Source organism: Propithecus coquereli, unplaced genomic scaffold (assembly GCF_000956105.1).
Source record: "Propithecus coquereli isolate 6110/MARCELLA unplaced genomic scaffold, Pcoq_1.0 Scaffold124, whole genome shotgun sequence".
NCBI classification, from domain to species: domain Eukaryota; kingdom Metazoa; phylum Chordata; class Mammalia; order Primates; family Indriidae; genus Propithecus; species Propithecus coquereli.
This window is the reverse complement of record NW_012136525.1, coordinates 3,311,362-3,332,198: the sequence shown is the minus strand read 5'-3', so window position 1 is coordinate 3,332,198 and position 20,837 is coordinate 3,311,362. Positions and strand designations below refer to the sequence as shown.

The 20,837-nt window shown below is 55.4% G+C and overlaps 1 protein-coding gene across 1 annotated transcript in view; it reads right to left on the bottom strand.

The window, feature by feature from the left end:
* VWF (von Willebrand factor) overlaps positions 1–20,837 on the bottom strand; it is a 150,183-nt gene that overhangs the window by 98,196 nt on the left and 31,150 nt on the right. Inside the window, exons 7-13 of the mRNA XM_012637894.1 lie at positions 14,999–15,215; positions 13,264–13,386; positions 12,417–12,528; positions 11,365–11,411; positions 4,681–4,817; positions 3,855–3,993; positions 2,590–2,690 (exon numbers count right to left, since the gene is read on the bottom strand). Coding sequence (XP_012493348.1) covers positions 2,590–2,690; positions 3,855–3,993; positions 4,681–4,817; positions 11,365–11,411; positions 12,417–12,528; positions 13,264–13,386; positions 14,999–15,215 — 876 coding nt within the window. The remainder of the gene's footprint in view (positions 1–2,589; positions 2,691–3,854; positions 3,994–4,680; positions 4,818–11,364; positions 11,412–12,416; positions 12,529–13,263; positions 13,387–14,998; positions 15,216–20,837) is intronic.

The following is a 20,837-nucleotide window of genomic DNA, read 5'->3' as shown; positions in this document are numbered from 1 at the left end:
CCTGACACTGGCTGGAGTGCAAGGCCAGCAGTCAGGGCCGCCTGGGCAAAGCAGCACAACTGGTGAAGAGCCTCCCTCCCCTCCCCCACCGCTCGGCCTCTCCCACTCCTCTGTCTCAGACACTGGTGCTCCCCAGAGGCCCTCTTGTTCACCCCCACTCTCTAAAACTGTATCTTCTTCACCCCTCAGCGTGTCTCAGAGGTCACCTTGGCCAGGGGTCAGAAGAGTGGGTGTGTCCATGGACGCCAGGCTGTGGCTGGCAAGGACCGTGCAGAGTCTGAGATGGGGATGCTTAGAGGAGACACTTGCTGTGTGAAATAAACCTCTGCCCAGTGACGGTTCTGACAAAGTGAAGACTGCCAGGGTCTTCCACAGCACGCTGGCTGAGGCTGAGCTGGGCCTGCATGTAGCCGGCTGAGCGCCTGGCCCGCCAGCCCCCCGGGAACAGAGCACACCCAGGAGGGCACAATCAGAGGGCCCCTGGCAACACCTTTTCTGGCAACCCTCTCCCCCAGCCGGCCTGCCTCCAGCTATTTCCGCCACGCCACAGTCCCCCTAAACCCCGGGATTAGCATTCTGAGGCACCCCTCTCCCATCTCAGAGACCCCCTTTCCTGCCTCACACCCAAACCCATAGGACAGCCCCACAGGCCATGGGGTCCTCTCACCCTGTCCTGAATCTTGACCAGGGACATCCTCTTCTTGTTAGCTAAACTGACCAAAACCCAGCCCCAGAAATAATCCTACATCCCTTGCCACAGAAAGAAGTCGGCCTCTTCTTCCCTCAGGGGAGAGGAAGGCAGGTGCCAGGACGAGAAGCCATGGCCCTGCGGACTGAGGGAGGGACTGCGTGGGGGGAAAGCGGCTCTCTGTGGCCGGGAGGGCGCGGAGAAAGTTCTGTGGCTACCCTGGAGCACTGCCTTGAAGACCGAGGGGTGGGAGGTAAGACTGGGCAGGGGTCAGGAGACCCCAATTCTGATCCTCACCCTGTCACCAAACACCCATGAGACCCAGGAAAGTTCCTCTTGCCAGAAATGATGGCTCTTATTTCCAGCTGGAAATGGGGAGTGGACAAGAGGATCTCCCAGACCTTCCTACTCTGTGCTCTGTGGTCACAGGTGTATTTTTTATAAAAGAAAAAGAAGGAGGGTGGGGGGTTGGTTTGGAACTCCCTCAGGGGCTCTAAGACAAGAGAAACAACCCAGCCTCACGGGAAGGGAGAAAACTGGGATCTCTCCGCGATGCCCGGCGCCCTCCCCAGATTCTCCAAGGACTCTGAGGAGAGCAGAAGCACAGCGTGCGGGGGTCGGCGGGGGGACTCCCCAGGGACCCTAGGGCAGGGGCTCCCAAGTGTGGTCTTGGGGCTCTTGGAGGTCCCTGAGGCCCTTTCAAGGGGTCTGTGAGGCCAAAACAATTTTCATAATAATATGAAGACATTATTTGTCTTTTCCCTTCTCATGCTTTTCCAAGCCTACCGTGGAATTTTCCAGAGGCTACATGACACGAAATATTGCAAAAGATTGAAGGCAGAAGGAGTTGCGAGAATCCAGCTGTCTCCTATTACGCCAGCCATTAAAAAGATTTGCTGAGATGTAAACAGTGGTATTATTCTCATTACTTACTTTTGTTTCAGAAAACAGTTGTTTTTCAGAAAAAAAAAGTGTTTATATTAATGTGTAGTGGGTCTATTATTGTTATTTTGAATGAGTTAATAAATACATATTTTAAATGTCTCTGATTTACTTTCTAATGTGGCAAATATCCATATATATAATCCTCACAAAAGATCTAGGTTCCTCAGTAATTTCTAAGATCCTAGAGGCATCCTGAGCCCAAAAAGTGAAAACCATGGGTCTGGTGGGAAAGGCAAAGCTCAGACAGCTAATCCTCGCTCTGCCACAGCTGAGTGGCAGTGGGGGTCGGAGCAGGAGATCAGAACAGAGGATTCGATTCCAGCCCTGAAAGTCTGGGAGTGCTGGACTTCCCTGTGCCTTGGTTGCCTCGCTTGTAAAGCGGCAGTAACAGCACCCACGCTACCTACCTGCCAGGGACATTTCAAGAGAAACCATGGAGGGAAGCCTGGCGACAGGTGTGGATTGCTAGCAATGTGGCTCCAGGGCCACAGAGAACGAGAGGAAGCTGCCCACCGATGCAGAGCCCCGGTGTCCAGGGGAGGAACTTGGTAGTTCCCTGTGCAACCTCTCCCAGGCAGAGGGGCTGCTTCCTCTTGGCTGTGGGTTCCAATGGGGCTCTTCCTGTCCCACCCACAGCAGGCACCCGCAGAGACAGCCCTGCTTCCAGGCCGCGGTACAGTGGGAGATTGGACAGCAAACCCGCCCCTGCCCCGCAAGAGCCCACCCCGGTCTGGGGGCCCTTGGCATACCCGAGCCCCAGAGGGGAGAATCCCCAGGGCGTCCAGAAAACAAACACCAGCTTCTCACACACAAGCGAGGCCTGTTCCCCGCCTGGGGTGTAGGGCAGGAGGAGAAAGGAATTCTTCTCCCACCACACAAAGCCGCTCTGCCCAGAGCACAAGGGGTGCTTTGTAAGGTCGGGCTGCAGGGAGGCCGTGCCTCCGGAGGGGACCTACCTTCACCAGCAGCCTCCCACGGCCGTCCCAGTCCATCTCCAGGTCCTCCCCGTAGCTGAGGCGCACGGAGGCCATCACTGTGTGCTGGATGCGGAGGTCACCTGGAACCCAGCAGGACAGGATTTAGGCTGAGGTGGGGGAGGACGGGGCCATAGGAGGCAGATGTATTGTGGGAAGAGGTGGGATGTCTCAAAGGAGGCAGTAAAAGGATGGCAGCAATGAACAGCAATGAGTTAGGGGCAGGTGGGCTGTCCATGAGGCTTACGAGGGTCTCAGGAAGGGTGATCAGGTGGTTGGAGGGCAAATAGGGTTCCCCCAAAAGGGGCCTCTGTACCCTGGCTGTAACCTGCCATTGCCCCTGCTGCCACTGGAGGGCGGCAGAGGCTCCTGCGGAGCTTTAGGCTCTGTCTACCCTGGAACCCATGCCTGAGACCCTCGGCTGGTGCACGCTGCGTCCGGGTGGAGTTAGTCCTCATGGCTGAGAGATGCTGTGTGCAAGTCTGAGTGCAGCAGTTCTCGCTGCTGCGGGAAGGTAGAGACAGATGGGGGCATAGCCCTTGCCCTGGAGGAACAAACATCCCGTCTCGTTGGGAGACGCAGGAGCACTGGCATTCATGCACATGCTGTGTACCCACTAGCCCACGTTCCTCCACTGTGTGCAATGCTAGGATAATGGGCCGCAGGGTGGCCGGTGGTCATGGAGAAAGAGGAGGAGTCTGAGAGCCCTTTGGGGGTGAAGCTTGGGGGTTATGCCGTGCAAAAGCAGTTTTGCTGCGACAGGCACAGTGCAACCTGGACCAGACACTGGACAGGTAGGTTCTTCCCACAGGCCAGAGGGTCACCTGGCCTTGCCCCAAGTGGCATCCTCTGGTCTGACACCACTAGCCACCCCTGCCCTCTCAGCATCAGCCTCTGCTCCCCTCCCACCTCAAAGCAAAACCACAACCACCTGCACGAGATTCAACTCGCCCCTTTGGCCCAAGTCAAGTGAGAATCCTCTTGGCTCCTTTTCCCATCTACACTCTCTCCCTGGCCTGGAGCAGCCTCCTCATCTGCAGGTGTTCAGCCAGCTTCCTCCTCTAGTCGCCTCCTCCAGGAAGCCTTCCTTTCTTGCAGAGATGCACCCCCACCCTGTCCTCCAAAGATGACTCTCCATCACACTCCCACGAAGAGGTGTCCATGGGCAATGGCCCACGTTGAGAAGAAGGGGTGCTTTGGGGCAAGCCGGGCCAGCCCCAGGCCTGGTGGAGCAACAGGAAGCCCACCTTGCAGGAGGGGCACCTGGACGTCCTGGCCATCCATGGCGACTCCTCCCCCGTGCTTCAGCTTCACGAGGCTGTTGTGCAGGGCAGGCAGCCGGACGGTGACTGAGCGGGTGCAGACAGCATCAGGGTCATCAGCACACTGCCAAGACGGGATATGGGGTGATCCCACTGTACCCCTCACCAGTCCAGCACCCCAGGACCCACTGAAGGACCCAGCCCAGGACCCACTGAAAGAAAGACCCCAGCCCCAGAGAGCCTCTGGCCTCCGTTCTCACAGGACACTCTGTGTGGACGGGGCCCCGAGAGTTGAACAAGCTGCCTGACCTCTCCCACACCCGTTCCCATCCTGGCCTGGTCTTTCTAAAGAATCGTGGGCCTCTGCCTCGGCTTGTTCCTTGGGCCTGTCATTCCAAAGAGAATCAGGGGCTTTGGCACTCTATGTGTCCTCATCTTTGCTTTGTTCTCTAGGGAAAATAAGTCTACACACGGACCACATCAGCTCAGAATGGGAGACAGCCCTCCTTGCCCCCACCCCAGTCGCCCCAGCTTCGCACAGCAGAGGCCGGCCACAGAGGCAACAGGCAGGACGTGAAGCACCCACTGAAGCCTCTCCTGGAGCTGGGCCCGCCCTGAGTGCTGTGGTCAGCAGCAGGGGGCCTTCTCCCTACACCTAGGGACAGAGAAGTGGGCTGGGTTTCTGCAAGAATGAGGGGCTAACTGAAGTCTGGAAGAAGAGTCCTCTGTCCTGCACAGAAAGCAACTGCCCACACTTCCCAGGGGGCTGCCCTGTCGGCCTAGCAGCTATGCAGCCTCCCGGGAAGCTCACCTGCACGGTCTCAATGACAATGGAGAAGGAGTGGTCCTCGCAGTCCCGAGCCAGCAGGTACTGGCAGATCCCACTGAAGGTGAAGTGCCTGTTGTCGAAGCTCTTGAAGTGGGATTGCCCTGTGACGAGACACTCTCCTGGAGGGACACAGGAGGGGGAGGAACGGGAGGTGAGGGGAGGTGTCCTGGGGGCAGAGGCGAACACTAATGCAAGCAGGGTGCCCTCTCCCTAAAGCTCCACAGACATCCTTTCCCCACGGCTAAAAATGAGTTTTTCGATGGGACTCTAAGTCAGTCCTGCTCTTAAAACCGTAAGATGTCAGAGCTGGGCCATTCAGCTCCAGGCCTCGCTTTACAGCTGGGGCCACTAGGGAGGTGGCGAGCCGGGCCAGAACCCACGCTCCCGACTCCCCGCTCCCGGCCCCGCCACTCCCCCTCACCCGCTGCCCAGGGTCCCGTGCTTCCCCGGTCAGGGCCAGCCTCAGGGAGCAGCGTGGGAGCCCACAGAGCACCCAGCCAGAGAGGGGCTGTCCAGCAGCACGGCGCTCTCTGAACTGGCATGTGCGGGGGCCCCAGGACACAGCCCCGCCCCAGGAGAGTCCCCGGAACCAGCGGGCAGAGCTGGCAGCGCAGAGGCAGGGTGAGGTGGGAGGGCGAGGCAGGGACAGTCTCAGAAAGTCAGGGGCTCCCTCCTCCGCCTCAGCCGAGGGGTGGCTCTAGGGCTTCCTCAGAGGCAAGTTTCTGCTGTGTCTCCCACTGGGGCCAATGGGGACCGGGAGGCCATCTGCCCATGATCTCACCACCACCTGGGCAATGCTGAGCACGGCAGGGCCAGCTCCCCAGCCCAGGCTGGCACATCTGTGGGTGGGGACCAGGGGACCATGACTCCCCTTTGTCACCTGCAACTCAGAGCCCACCACTTGCCCTTCCCAGTCACCACTCCGCTTCCCCCAGGCCCCAGCCCAGGCCCCATACTTCTGGCCCAGTGCACTTCCCACTGGAGATCACACGTGCTGGAAGGTGTCGGCGCCGAGAGGCCTCCGCCAACGTCTCCAGAGAGTCCCCTTTGACCCGCCCAGCCTGGGGCCACCCTATCTTTATGGTCTACAATGGACCCATCGAAGCCGACATGGGCACCTGGGTCTCCTCCCAAGCCCCCCTTGCGTGTTCCTCTATCTCCTCTCATCCTCGCCATCTACTCTACAGAAAAAGGAACATATGCACGTGTCATGGCCGCTCCACAACGGAGGGCCCCCCCCACCCTGCCTCCCCGACCTCCAAACCGCACAGGCAGCCAAAACCTGAAGTTCCCCCTAAGAGTGTCCTACAACCAATACTCCCACCTGGTCCCTCTCCAGGGACTGAGACTGAGCCCTGTCACATAGCCAGGGGGTCCCCAGAGGCCACGGGGAGAGTCCAGCAGCTCATCTGCCAAGGACAAACTGCACAGGTGCCCCCTGCCTGTCACCTCACGCCCACGTGCGCAGACAGGCACGGCAGGGCCAGGCGAGACTGCACCCTGGACCCCGGTGTGGTCCTGCTCTTGGCGTGTGTTTGAAGGAAGGGATGGAGGAGAGTAGCCCCAGGTGACCGGTGCCTGTCCCTCTGCCTGGTCCCAGGGCAGCTGGCCCTTTCCATGGTGGCATGGGCCAGGAGGGCACACCCAGCCCAGATGAAATTAGACAGTTCTCAGCAGCATCACCTTCCCCTTCGCTGCCCCTCCAGGAGGGCAAGGGTGAGGTGGCCTGTGCGTGGAAGTCTGAGCATAACAGGCAATGAGAGGGGGCCGGGGTCACCCCAGCTCACGGCGCGTGTGCTGGAATGTCCGAGCCAGTGAGGCCACAGGAAAGCCTTTTTAAACTATTTTTCAGAAATCACCATCATTCTACTACACACAGAGCAGTGCGGTCCTTTGTGTCAAATGTCGTGACCCTGCCGCAGTAAAATGGGTGGGGATGCTTCCCCCAACCTGTCTCTGTTTTCTCAAGAGTGCGCTTATCTGAATAAGTCATTGGGCTTCTATTATCTTCAACAATGCCTGGGAAAAGAGGGGTCAGTGAGAAAACGTGCAAATATTCGAAAGCAAAACTTTCAGGGCTAGAATCTAATCCTCTGATCTGATTTCCTGCTCTGACCCACACGGACTTGTGTTCCCGAGTTTCTCGGGAATCAGAAGTCTAAATATTATACTTAGCTTATCTCCTTGGTACAATTGAAGGATGGAGCTGCAAACACAGGAAACCCAGGAAAACGGACGGGTGAGCTGCCGGGTAGCGGTTAGGCACAGGCGCTGAACATCCAACAGGCCACGTGGCCAGGCTCACCCACCCTCTGCCCAGGACCTCACACCTAGAATATTCCCCGTCAGTGAGTTAGCCCACAACAGGCAGCCCCCCACAAACAGCGGGCCCACCACCAGACAGAGAGGTGGGTACTAAACGTTTGGTGAATGAAATAAAAGGCGAGTGATTCTTAAAGTAGCATAAAAATTAGAACATCTGGAAACTAGAGCAGATCCACTCCCTTATGGAAAAACAAAAAGAAATCTCTCATCTGCTGGAAGCGCATTACCTCTTCTAAACAAACGCTTTGGTCTGCAGTGAGTGAGCCCTGGACGGGGCTGCTCTGCTGGGGACATCTGCACCCCCTCCCCAGCCCACCGCCATAGCCTTCCCCAAAGAAACGCCAGCCCGCAGGCCCTTCGCAAAGCCACTCAGACTTCCTCCAGATGCAAATGGTCACAAAAGCCTGCTTCTAAGGCACAATAACATAATCTCGACCAAAAGTGCAAGACGCATTTCTAAGTGCTTGGTGGGAACCCCCTCATTTATTGCTCCTGTGAAGTAGTCATCATTATTCGCAGTTTACAGATGAGGAAACTAAACACAGAGAAGCGAAACTCGCCCAGGGTCCCACAGTGGTCAAACAGGGGTTTGAGTACGGGCAGCCTGGCAGGCTCCAGAGCCCGTAGCACTTGCCGCCACTCAGTACTGCCCCATGGGCTGGCTCCGCAGTTTCTCATGAGCCCGATTGCTTTAGGGCCAAGCCTGATGTCCTTCTGATCCTGGGCACACGTGAGCACGTGCATGGGACGTAGGGACAGCTGGGTCTGACTACAGAGACTAGGTGGAGGGAGGTCTTGGCTGTGAAACACGGTACATCAGCCTGGCCTGAAGCAGGTCTGACCCCAGAAACCCACGACAGGCCGAGACAGCAAGCTGGAGCCTTCCTGTGAACTCAGAGAGTCAGAAAGCCCAGGCACACCCGGGCACCTAGGAACACATCCCCTTGCGGGAGAGGCTGCCCTGGTTTACTCATCACAATCTCTGTTAGCCAACGACGTGGGGTTTATCTTCCTTCACGGAGACTTCATAACAGACTGACCTCGAATCCCAAGGTCGAATTATAGGGCTATGTTAGAATCCATCAGGAGTTATCATGAACCAAGTAACAGGTTACACCAAGGCCTCCCCTCCTGACGCGGCAGGTCCCACCCTCCTGCCCCACCTGCCCCAGCCGTACCCCCAACACCACCCCTCCCCACGCCGGGCTCCTGTGGGCCCATGCATCTCAGTCCTTCTCTGACCCTGCTTAATGAAACAGCTGCCTCTGTGCTCTGTGAAGATGAAGGCAGCTCACATTTATTGAGTGTTTCCTGTGTATTGAGCAGTACCAGCCACACGAGCCACGGGATGAAGCTGCTGTTATTGTCCCTGTTTTACAGATCAGGAAACTAAAGCTGCAAATCATTAAGTAGCTTGCCGAAAGCCACCCAGCTAGGAAGTGGCGGGGCTGGAATTCCAACCGGGCTGCCTGAGTCCAGAGCCCGTGCTCCCAGCCCTCCACCACCTTTACAGGCTCATGGGATTTGGGACACAAATGAAAAGCCTTCCACTCACCCCTTCCCACCTCTAGAAAAGAACCTTCTACATGCTTCCACTAGGAGACTCTATAACAAGAGCTTTATTCATTTGAGGACTAGGCTCTGTTAACAGGCATGCTGCCTTCGACATTATCTAACCAGACATTTATAGTTCAGTGGGAACTACATTAGCAGAGCTTTCCTGGGCAGAGGTCTTGCAGAGGAAGGGAAGAGAGGCTCAGGGTTATAGAAAGGGAAGTCTAAAGACTATGGGGAAGCCACAGTTTCGCCCCAGGCTGCCCTAACTCCTATCCAGTCGGTAGAGATGGCAGGAGCAATGAAGGCCTAGGAGTGTCACAGGAAGCGCAGCCCCTCCCAGTACAGACCACTGCTCTCTTGGGCTTTCTCCCCCTGCCACTGCCCATACACAGCATTCTGTGCTAGGATTCCAAGGCAGCCCCCAGGGTCCCCACCTCCTGTATTTGTGTCTTTGTGTGACTCCTCACCCGTTGAGGGTAGACTGGACATGTTGAGTTGTTTCTAGGGAATATAACACAGCAGAAGTGAGGGGATGTCACTCCAGAGATCGGGTTTTTAAAAGACTGTGGCTTCTGTCTTGGCTGAGCTCTTACTCACTCTACAGTCACTCACCCCAGGAAAGCCAGCTGTCATGTCACAAGGCAGCCCCAGGGAGAGGTCCACATAGTGAGGCAGCAGTGCCTGCCACCAGCACGTGAGTGAGCGCCAAAGCCATCCCCTGCACTCCCCCGCAAGCCTTCAGATAAGACCACAACCCCAGGCGACAGCTTGACTGCAACTTCACGAGAGCTCTTGGGCCAGAGGAACCAGCTCAGCCATACCCAAATTCTTGATGTACAGAACCCGTGAGACAATGTTTGTTGTTTTAAGCTGCTTGGTTTGGGGAATTATTTGTGACCTAGCAACAGATTGCTAATATACTCTCACCTTATTCCAGAGACTCAAAACCCGCTTCTCTATTTCTGAGATTCACAACATCCACTCCTCTAGGGTCTGCAGAGAAGCCCCAGCCTGCTCTTTGCTTTACAAGCAGAACCAAGCATATCCCCTTCCAGAACCTTCCTCTACCTGCAATCACCATACTGGGAGCACAAGACAGCCCCACTGAGCCTGCTGAGTCATGAGGCAAGGTGTAGAAATGTGTCATGTTCCCTGGATGGAAACGGACCAGGAGGCAACGAACAACTAAACTCCAGGACTAGAGACAGAAGGTCGGAGCTGGGACTTGGAGAGCGCAGAGAAGAGCTTAGTGGTTTTGTTAGTGAAAGATCAAGCCACTCGGTAGACAGAATTAGATGGTTATCTTCCATCAAGGCATCAAGAGAACAACATGCATCCTCAACAAAGTTATCTTCTAGATTTTGAATTGAAGGCCAGGGAATCGTGCTATATGCCCCAGACCTAGCAGTCCATCATGTACACAGTGGACGCTCAACTAGTGCTTGGATGAATGGATGGTTGGAACTTCCTAATCTGATAGTCAATCTGAAAAAACACAATAACCTGAATTCTTAATTCCATCCACTGTGGCTCACAGATCTTATACAATAAATGCTTATTATTTTGATATCAAAAGTTTTTTCACATGTTAATTGCAGCAACTCATGTCTTTCACAAGGTGTGATCATGTTAAAATGTAGCATAGACATCACTTTCAAAAGCAATCTTTTGCCCTTCTTGCTCTCTTCAAGAACTGCACAGAAGATAACCTGGCTCATTGGCCATCCCTGGGCCAGAGTAATTGACCTAGCAGTAGTGCCCACTTTCCACCTAGTTCCAGAATTTTCCCAGTGTAAGGGGCACTGGATAGGTCCTGAGCGACCCTAAAGCCCTTAAACCACAGACCTTAAATCTAATCCCGGGTATCCAAGCTCAATCCTCTCCCAGCCCACCAAAGGCTAGGACTAGAAAGGAGAGAAAAGGGAAGAGAAAAGCTAGAAATTAAGTAGCTTTGAGTTTGAGTCCTGGCTCTGCCTCTTAGCAGCTGTGTAACTTTGGGCAAGTGATTTAACCTCTTTGGGTGTGTCTCCTCTTTTATAAATGAGAATAAGTTATACCTGCGTCATAGGTTGTACCAGTGAGAGAACACGTGTAAATTGCTCAGCACAATGCCCAGCACAGAGAAAACATCATGTGAGTGACCACAGAGGGAAAGGTGTAGGGTCACCGGGCGGTGAGGCAGAGGGATCTTTGAATGGGCACAGTTTGCAGTAAATAGAACAGAGCTGGGGCCAAACAGGGAGGAAAGCAAACAGCAGTGATTGTAAAACAACTTTTCCTAAACAGATTTTCCAAGGCAGAGTCATTCAGTGACCTGGTTCTCCTAGCTCTTGGACCACGTCTTGGTCTTCATTTCAAGCATTCCAGAAAATTCCATTAAAACTCTCCCTTCAAGCCTAAAGAATTACCAGGCCAGTCCTTCTTCCTCTTAATTTTCCAAAGAACTTGTATCTGTTTGTTTAGTCAGTCATGACTATAGAGTCGGTCAGTCATACTTAATCCTTTGAACAAACAGGTGATGAGAAAAGGAAATAAACCCTGAGCCCAGGTGCATTGTCGCCTCTCAGCTGCAGCAGGGCTCCCCGCCTCTGGCCCATGGGTGGGTTAGCACAGCTGGTATCTGAAACCAGAGCGGTGGTCAGGGGATTATGTCGAACCTGTGAAGAGGGGGCAGCTTCTGGCTGCCTTGAGGTGTGCGCCCCTCCCCCCACCCGGGTCTGGTAAGAGAGGAGAAGCCTCTTCGCTCAGAGAAGAGAGGAAGAGCAGGAGCAGCAGGTCACCTACCCGGGCATTCTTCATTGCTGCAGACCCACTGGCTATTTCGGCAAATGCTGTTGTGGGAGGAAGCACAGGTCATTGGTGGTTCTGCAAACTCACAGTACACGGAGGGATTTAGGGCCCACCACGGTTATCGCAGCTCCCCAGGGAAGGGATCTGGGAGAAGAAAGGAGCTGATGGAGAGGAATCTTTATGAGGTTAAAGTTGTACGGGACACGGCTTTGGCCACAAAGGAATCTTGGAGATACTTCCAAGGGGAAGAAACCCCGACAGAGAAAAAAAGAAAGAAAAACTACAGTATCTGATGTCCCTGAAAATCTACTCAGATACTAAGAAATCAAATTCCTGCCCCCATGCGCAGATGGTGGCAGAGAGCAAGACAGTGTGGTCGAAAGGGCCACTCCCAGCCCGTGACATGTTCGGCAGCTGACTGAGACCCGGGGGGCTCAGCCAGCGCCGAAGGCTGCCACACAGGGAAAGACAGCCAAGGGGGGCCCTGGAGACCAAAGAGGAGTCATTGCTTCTGCTGTGCAGGGGACAGGCAAAGCCAGCCAGAGGTGACACCCAGAGGAGCTCCCTGAGATGACTCAAGCTAAGTAGAGGCAGGAGCCAGCCTGGGCCTGGCCGACTGCAGGGAGCCATGGACGGACGGACGGACAGCACCTGCAGGAGTTCCCCGGGGCACTGCCGCTCCCTACCACCTGGTAGGTGAGAGATGGAAGGAGAGGAGGCCCTGCGTGCTGCTTGCTGATGGTTATCGGTCCCTCTTCACAGGGAGAGGGTCATTTATCAGAGCAGAGTCTGAAGGGACAGCGAGAGATGCGTGCGTGTACAGGACCCTGCCTACCCGAAACCCCTCTTCCAGGCTTATCTGTCAGATAATCCTTGGCCCCCTCAGTGCCTGCCACACCCATCCCCAAGCCCCACCCACACCCCCCACCTCAGTCTCTTCTCCCTCAGCCCAGGCCATGCTGTGCCACCTGCTGCGGCCCTGCTGCCCCAGCGCCCCTCGCCCACCCCCGGGCAGCTCTCCCAGCCCACACCGCGGCCCCAATTACCAGGTGTTGCAGTCTCGCGAGAGGGAGGCGCCGGGAGGGTAACGCTTCCCGGAATGCGCGCAGGAACACTCCGCACTCTCCACGCAGCGGCCTTCATCCAGGAGCTGTCCCTCTGGGTTCAAGGACAGCAAAGCAAAGACTCAACAATGTCATCATCATTCGTCACCTCACCACCATAGACGACTCCCCGTGGCTGATCATCAATCGGCTTCGGGCTTCTTCCAGCAAGCTCAAAGCACCTGTTCTGCGATGTTTATTTACCTTTCACACGGATAGCGCAACAGGAGCGCGGCGATGACTAGTCTCCATTCTCCAGATGAAGAAATGGAGGCAAGAGATTTGCTCAAGGTCTTCTAGCACACAAGTTATGAGGCAAGACACACAGAATTCACAATAATTAAACAGGGTTTTTCACCCAAGCTCGCAAAGTCTCCCTTGAGAAAGACTTTCCAGTGCAAAGCCCTTTTTCAGCTGAGTTCACAGAGCAAATCCAGGGAGCTTTTTAAAGATCTTTCTCCCAGACCGGTGCCCTGACACCTAACTGAGAAAACCAGTCCGCAGTTCAGATCAGGCCACGAGCTCCCAAACAAAGTCCCTGTTGGGGCCCAGACCATCCTCCTGTTTCCCTACACACAAGTGCTTTCATGGATACAGTACAACAGGAAAACATAAATTAAAAATAATGACCAGCTCAATCCTCATCACACTGTACAAAGACTTAAAATCTAAATAAAAGGCCTCTCATTTCAGCAACGGGGAACAAACACAAGTGGCCTTCATCTCGCTTCCCAAAGCCAAGGGCACTGGCAGGGTCTCGGACTTGTAAATAAAGTGGGAAGTTTATTACCAGGGCAGCTGCAGCCATCCACGCATTGCTCCTGACACACTTCATTGATGTGCAGGCTCTGGCAGGTCCTGGTGCAAGGGGACACGCACTCCTTATACTCCATGCCCGCAGGGCATGCCGGGCCTGAAAGGGAAAACCAAAGGCGTCTCCCAGAGCGGTTCCCCCGCAGTGCGGCATCCTACAAGCCACGCGGTAGTCACAGGCTCCTTTGCCCCTCTGGCTGCTTGCCCCCCGCCCCCCGCCCTTGTCTTCAGGGCTCCAGGGGCCATCCCAGCCCCAGCGTCCCACGTGCTCCTCCAAGACTCCTCCCCAGAAGGAACTTCTTCCATCTCATGAGGCCCCGGCTAAGATCCATCGGGGCACCAGGACCGCCACCCCTTCCCCTCCGTCCCCTGTTCTGATTCTTTTGCACCCTTTCACCTAAAAGCCTTTCAGGGTGACACTAAATTCCCCTAGTCTGAAAAGGGATGACCTCCTGGGACCAAGCAAGGAGCCAGTGATGTCCTCCCTCACATCCCTCCTCTGAAGGCTCCTCCTGCCCATGAAATTGGCCCCAATCAAAGGCCCCGCCCGGCACAGGGCACTCTCGGTGCGTGCCCCCTCGGCCTGCATGGCGACTCCCTCATTTACTGCCCCCTGCTGCAGGGCTCTCTTCACAGCCTCATGCCCCGGGACTTCCCCGTGCTCCCCACCAGACCCAGCTCCTCCCAGGCAAGGACTGGCTCTCCTCCTCTCTCTCTCTCTCTCTGCCCCGTGGCTAGTGGACACACAGGCAGACTGAAGGACCAGGACATACAGCACACTTTTCCGGGCTTCCTGACACTGAACAATTGTCCCAAACCCCTCCTGCAAGGTACGTCAGGTATCTCTCCCACCCCACCTTCAAAGACTAAAAACACAGCCTTCGCCTTGCAGAGGAGAGACAGCTGCTAACACCCTCCTTCCTCGCACCCCACAGCAAGGTGGCAAGTGCGGAGCGAGAAGCTGTCCGCCACATGCTGAAACACACATGCGGGCAAAGGTGTCGCCGGCTGCTCTGTCCCTACCCATCTGCGTGATCTGTGGGATTGTCACAGGCCGTCTGCACGGCTTTTGCTCACCAGGAGGTCTGGGGAGAGAGGAGGCTTCTTGCGAGGTGACTGGAGAAGCCCCTACTTAATCACGGTAATCTGGGGACAGTGACAATGACTTGGGGACCCAAGGAGATTAGAAGTTAAAACACACGGCCCATGAGGCAAGGCAGAAAGGATGGTGAGCCTCGAGCCCGGGGAGAGGAGGCTGATTCAATAAAAGGGAGGAACTTAATAAAGGCCTTCTGGTCCCTCAGAGATCCCACATGCACGGTCGGGCCAACTGCCTGCTCTTCGTCAATTCAGACAGGCGGACGGTGAAGACGTAAACTGAAATCGCAGCTGCCGAGACTCCAGTCGGCAGCAGAGAACATCCTGTGAGTCCAGGAGATGGGGGATGGATTTCCCCAGGGGAGCCACGGGCGCCGAGGGAGGCGCAGCATGAGGACAGAGGCAGGACGCGGGGCCTTGAGGCCTGTTCAGGGAGGAGACTCCTAGGCCCAGGTGGCTGGGGGCAGAAGCCATTCAGGAAGTGGGCCCAGGGACCTGGCAGCTTTGTGGGCACTGCTGCGGTGTGGTAAAGGTGCATGCTCGCGACACAGCCCCAAAGCGCCCTGAGTGACACCACCCAGACACTGCTCGTCCCCAGCGTGGAGGTGACTTACGGCACGCACTGTGGTCAGTCCAGCCGTACAGCACCATTCCCTCCTGGGCACAGGCCCGGGCATACTCCAGGAAGGCGGGGCACAGACACTGCGGCCCCTGAGAACACGCGCACAGAGTCTTCTCACACAAGGCCACAAAGGGCTCGGGGTCCACCACAGGGTGGCAGCGGGCAAACGCCGAGGTGCTCTTCAGGAGCTGGCACTGCTCCCACAGGCCCTGCAGGGAAAGGGGTGGCCTCAGCGGGGACTGCAGGAGGGTGGCCTGGCCCCTGCAGTGGGTCCCTGCAGTGTCTCCCCAAGAGTGGCGCTGAGGAAACTCAGCCCTGCTGGGGAAACCAAGGAAGCTCCCTCAGGACCCAGGACAGTGCCTAGCACCTAGTAGGTGCTTGTCAACATGTGTTAAGTTCACCAATCCATCCATCAAAGGGAAGGCCCTGGACTCACACTGTGTGACGTAGGCCAAGGCTAAGGGTACATCCGCGACTGAGCCCTGGAAACGCAGTCTAAGGCCCTGGACCCGCTGTGCGGGCAGCGCACCATGAAAGCAAAGAGGAGAGAGAGAAGCAGAAAGACCTTGGGGTTGGCCTGGTGGCTGCAGAGTCCAATAATGCTGGTCAGCATCAGCTTTTGCCCTGACCTGGTCACCTCCCCTCCGTGACCCGGGTCTTCCTCACTAGAAACAAGGTGGGGGCGGGGCGCTGGGTTCTATAAAGTACAGGCTCCTGGGCCCGACCCCCAGAGATCCGAACTCAGTAGGTCGGGGAAGGGGTTCAGCACTGCGTTTTCTTGAACAGTCCCCACGTGGTTGCTGGGACCCAATGGGACCAGCTCCCGTCAGTGACAACGTGCTAGGATTCTACGAAATGTCCCAGGCACACTGCACCAGGCTGTTCTTGGGTTTTGCCACTTTGTTGATACCCTCAACCTAACAGCACAGGCGGGTTTGGAATTGTCGTCACTTATTACTTGTGCTACCTCATTAGCATAAACACTCTTCCATGTTTTACTTATAAACATCTCCACGTTCTGAGTTTTAATGAGTCTAAACGCACATTTTTTCACAGGTTAATATCCCTGAAGTTGGGGTGCATCTTACAGAGGCTATCATGCTTCGATTGGCAGCTTTTCCTCTCTGAGCAATACAAGGAACATTGGTGTGTCTTAGAATCAATGACGTCTTAGCTTGGACGCAACGCGGCACTGTCGATATAAATGATCCCCATAAATTCATTCAGATGTAACTTCTTTCACGCATATGCCTGCTCTCCGCTGAAAGCCAGTCGTTGGTGAAAGGACTTATAATTTTCAGCTAAAGAGAAAAAAGTACGAGAGTATCTAAATGGAAGGGATGAGTCCTGAAGGATAAGCTGGAGCCAGTGTTTGGAAAGGGGACAGTAAAACAGAGGAAAGAAGTTACCAGTTTTGCGGAAGAGGGAAATGGAATCTGCTCAAATTGTCCAAAGGCTCACCAGAGCGAGCCGTGTAAACCAACAGCCAGGGGCCGGGAGCCCGTCCCGTGGCCGCCTCTTTTGTGGCACCGTGAAAGCCCTGAGGAATAGAAATCTGACTCCATCTGCTCACCATCCTCAGGATCCAGCCTGGCAGCACCAGGGACGTCTGTGGCCCTAGGGAAATCAGGGGCCTGCCCCCACTGCTGGGTCCTGCCCCCAACCCGGTCCGCAGAGTCCACCATCACAGCCAGGCAAGCAGAGCAATGTCACAGCCAGCCGCACCTGCTCACAGAGCCCCTGGGGTGCCCAGCCGGGAGGTCCAGGGCCCAGCTGGCCCAGACAGAGCTGAGAGTGGCCGGTTCCTTTTGCACCTTAGAAAAGCAGCCGCCCACAAGGGCTGCCACCCTGCAAAGCCACAGCAGGCAGCCTTGTGGGGAGGGTCACCAGCCCTCTGCGTCTGGGGGCTGCCACCCACAGCAGCCCCTACACGGCCCCGCCTTGCTGAATTCCCTCCCGTCAGGCCCCCACGGGTGGTTGTGTAAAGCCCAGGCCTAAAGGTCAGCTCTGCCACTGACTGGTGGTGGGGACTTAGGTGAATCGGCTCACCTGGTCAGAGAAGGGTGTCCTCATGTAAAACGAGGACAGCAATCTTGCGCTACCTCGTGGGGCTGGTGCGAAGACACCACAGTGCCGCACTGAGTGGGCTGCCAGTGAATGAAGACCACAGTCACGGGTCCTGGGACCACTTACATCTCAGGTGGTTACGAATGGCCTTTCATTGGCTGCCCTGAGCATTTAACACAAGGGGAAACTGAGGCTTCTGAAGAGGAAGACCAGGAGGAGTGGTAGAGGTGGGCCGGCCTGCCTTGGCCTCATCAGGACAGTCCAGCCTCTTGCACAAGCCAGCTGTGTGAGCTCGGGCTGTGTCCTCCGCCCGCCTCCTCCGTAAGACGGGAGAACAGTCACAGCTCGTATCCAGTGGGACCGCAGTAAGATTGAATGGATTAATGCCTGTAAAAGGTTTAACCTAATAAATGGTGACCCCATAGCATCATCGCCATCATCATCGCCATCATCACCATCCATCTCCTGGCCACCAGAGATCCCTGCCACCGTCCCTCCTGCCAGTAGCCTTCCCCACTGGAATGGTAAGCAGGTCCCAGCAGCATAGAAGACACTTTGTCCCTTTCCCCTGGTCTCTTTCTCCCTGGGCTGTACTAGGACGAATGGTTGCTGGGGCAACAGTATCCCTAGTATTCTTGGGCGCCACTCGGTGAACAGAGGGGCTACTTTTGTAACTCTTTTATTTGGGAGGTCCATGCTCCTCCAGAACAAAGGGGGTTTCTTTCTAGTAATGAGAAGGGAAACTCTCTTCTTCGTAACAGGTAAGTCTGAGAATCTCCACCCTTACTGGCAAGTGGAGGCTCAGGGAAGTGGGCTGAGGCCTGTGTCTATTTCTGTCATTTTGCCACCCCACCCACCCACCAGAAATGCCACTCAGGAAAGGGAGTCGCTGAGCTCTTGGAGGGCAGCTGAGGGTGTCCCAGAGAGGGCCGGATGCCCAGGCTTCTGTCTGCTGCTTTCCCCACTCACGATTTGAAACTAGAGAAAAATTCAAAGAGACAACTCCTTGGGTTTTTTCTGATGATTGCTGTCATCACCTGGGCTGCAGGATGGTGGCTCTGAGCAGTCCCTCCTCCCCAGGATCAGCTCGTGTAGGCACAGGGCCCAAGAACTAGTTATTCTCACTGGGCAGCACACAGCACCCACTAGGGGGGAGGGAGTCCAGGCACCCTTCTCGTTTAGAGCCACGGTGAGACGCAGTCCAGCATGGCCCATCTCCAGTGGGCCACAGCAGACTTTTCCCTGCCCAAAGGAAAAATAAGAATGGTACCCCAGCACATTTCCTGGGAGCTCCCTTAAGGCATTAAATGGTTTATAGAAAGCCTTAGCGAGCATGTTTTCTGATATTTGCCTGCAGGATGGGAGTGGATTTCTGCCGAAACAGCCACCTCCCTTCTTAGAACAATTCCTTTGGCCTCCACCATACATACCTGAAATCTGGCTCAGGTTTCTTCCTCAGAAGAAACAAAAGGAAAAATCTGTCTTCCTACCTTGTCCTTCAGTCTTCCCGTGGTCAGCCCTGACCTGAAGTTGGTCTACTAAAGTGACCACAGTCTGAGAGCTGGGGGAGACTTCTGCACACCCACCCGGCACCCACAGCCAGACCCGCCCTCACCTGCAGCTGTACCAGAGTGGCATGTTTAGCCAACTTCTCTGTTCCGCCACAGGTGGCCCTGCCATGCCAGGACAGGCCCTGAGACAGGACACGGAAATACATCCAAGATGGAGTTGACATCTCGTATTCTCAGACTCATGACAGAGACATTGGCAGGCAGGTGGTGATGGTGACCGAAACTCTCACTCAACGAGCACTGGCTGTGTGGCCTGTCGGTCTCCAGCAAGGTGTCCTAGTCCATATAAAATGCACATCTGACTATGTATGTCCCAGCCCTGCTTACAAGGCAATGTCCTAGCTCATTAGCAAGGCGGCAAGGCCAGGCCCTCCACGATCTGACCCCAGCCTACATCTCGAGTCTCATCCCTCCCTGCTCCCCATCTCACACGGTGATGGTTTCGCGAACATGGCTGGCACGTCGTATGTTGATGTTCTGTTCCATTTGCCGCACACCTGCTATGTCTGGGCACTGTGCCAGGCACGAGGAATACGATAAAAAGCAAACAGACCGGTCCCAGCCCTCATAAACCTAACAGGGGAACCTGCCCCACCCCGTCCCTTCTTCTGGCCCTGCTGCCTCCTACTCCATACCGCAGCTCAGGAGCCACCTTTTCCAGGAAGGCTTCTCTGACAGCTCCCTTCTCCCCACTCTGCAGGGTTAGGGGCTCCCACAGCCCTCCGGGAGCCTCTACTCTTGTACTGCAATCATCCGTTTCTGCGGCCTCCTTCTCCATTTCCCTGCAAGCTTTTCAAAGACAGGAGCTGTATTCCCAGGGCGCACATAGCAGACAATGAGTGCTGGATCAAACCCAACAGTAATGAACACAACCATGAATCAGTCATCCAATCCACCTGAACCAGGTGTTTCCATGGGAATGTCTACAATACAGCCTGAAGACTCGGTCCCGATTTACAGGGGACTTCCCAATGGAACAGCCAGTGGCAGCTGGAAGAAACCTGCAGCTGCGATGCCAGGAAACACTTCCTGAAAGGGGGCAGTCTGAACAGGGCCCTAGAAGCTGTGTGGGACTTAGGTTGCAGGACAGGAGGGAGGCCACACCAGGTAAAGCCAATGGCGTAAGCCCAGGCGGAAGGAGGAACAGTCAGTATGGCCAGGCCAGATCCTGAGACTCCAGCCCACTGCTGCCAACAGACGCCCCAGGAAAGGCACAGGTGCCCTCTGGGATGTTGTTCTACCAGTTTAGTGGCCTCAGCTTCTCTTAGCAGGTAAGTACGGCCCCCGTCAAACCTAACTAAGCTCTCCTCGAATAAGTTCCTGTTTTCTGCCTCTGCCCTCAGACCCTTCCGTGTGTTACTCCCTGGGTGAAGTTCTCAGAGGCCCCTTCCTCCCACTCCTCCCGGGTCACTCTGTCCACTGCAGGAGCTGGCGAGCGGGCTTGCGTTCACCGTCCCCGGGTCATCCGTGGGTTAGAACCGTCTCCGAGCTCGCTCTTTCCTGTGGAACTGGGCCCAGCCGTGCGCAGCAGTGTTGTGTTGGGCAGACTGTTGGAGACGGGCCCCTCACCGCCCACCAGTCTCGCGAGGCTGCTGGCCTGCAGGTCTCCAGACGGCCCTTTACGGACTCCCCGCCCGCTCCCTGCTCTACGGAAAGGCTGACGCAAACCGGCCTCCTTGTCCACAGCGGCCCTCTTGCCCGTCCCACCTCAGTAAAGAGACCACCTCGTCACCCACTACCACAGACTGGCCCTTTGAGGCCTGACGACACCTTCAAGGAACACAGATACCCTCAGAGAAAGGCTACATAAATACAGCCTTTCAGATTTGGAAACTGAGGCACGGAGAAAGAATTTCCCGGGACAGCAGTTCTCAAAGTGTAGTCTAGGGATCCCCTAGGATTCCCAAGATCCTTTCAGGTCCTTGACAACAAAAGTATTTTCGTAACAACACTAACATGTTATTTGCACTTTTTTCTCTCATTCTTTCGCGAGTGTGCAGTGGGGTTTTCCAGAAGCTGCGTGGCATGTGATGTCACAACAGACCGAACGCAGAAGCAGAGACAGGAATCCAGATGATTGCTCTTAAACCAGACGTCAAAGGGATTTGCAAAACTGCGAAACAATGTCCTTCTTCTCTCTAAATTTTTTTTTGGTTTGAAATTTATAGTTATTTTTATTTTAAAAATATGTGA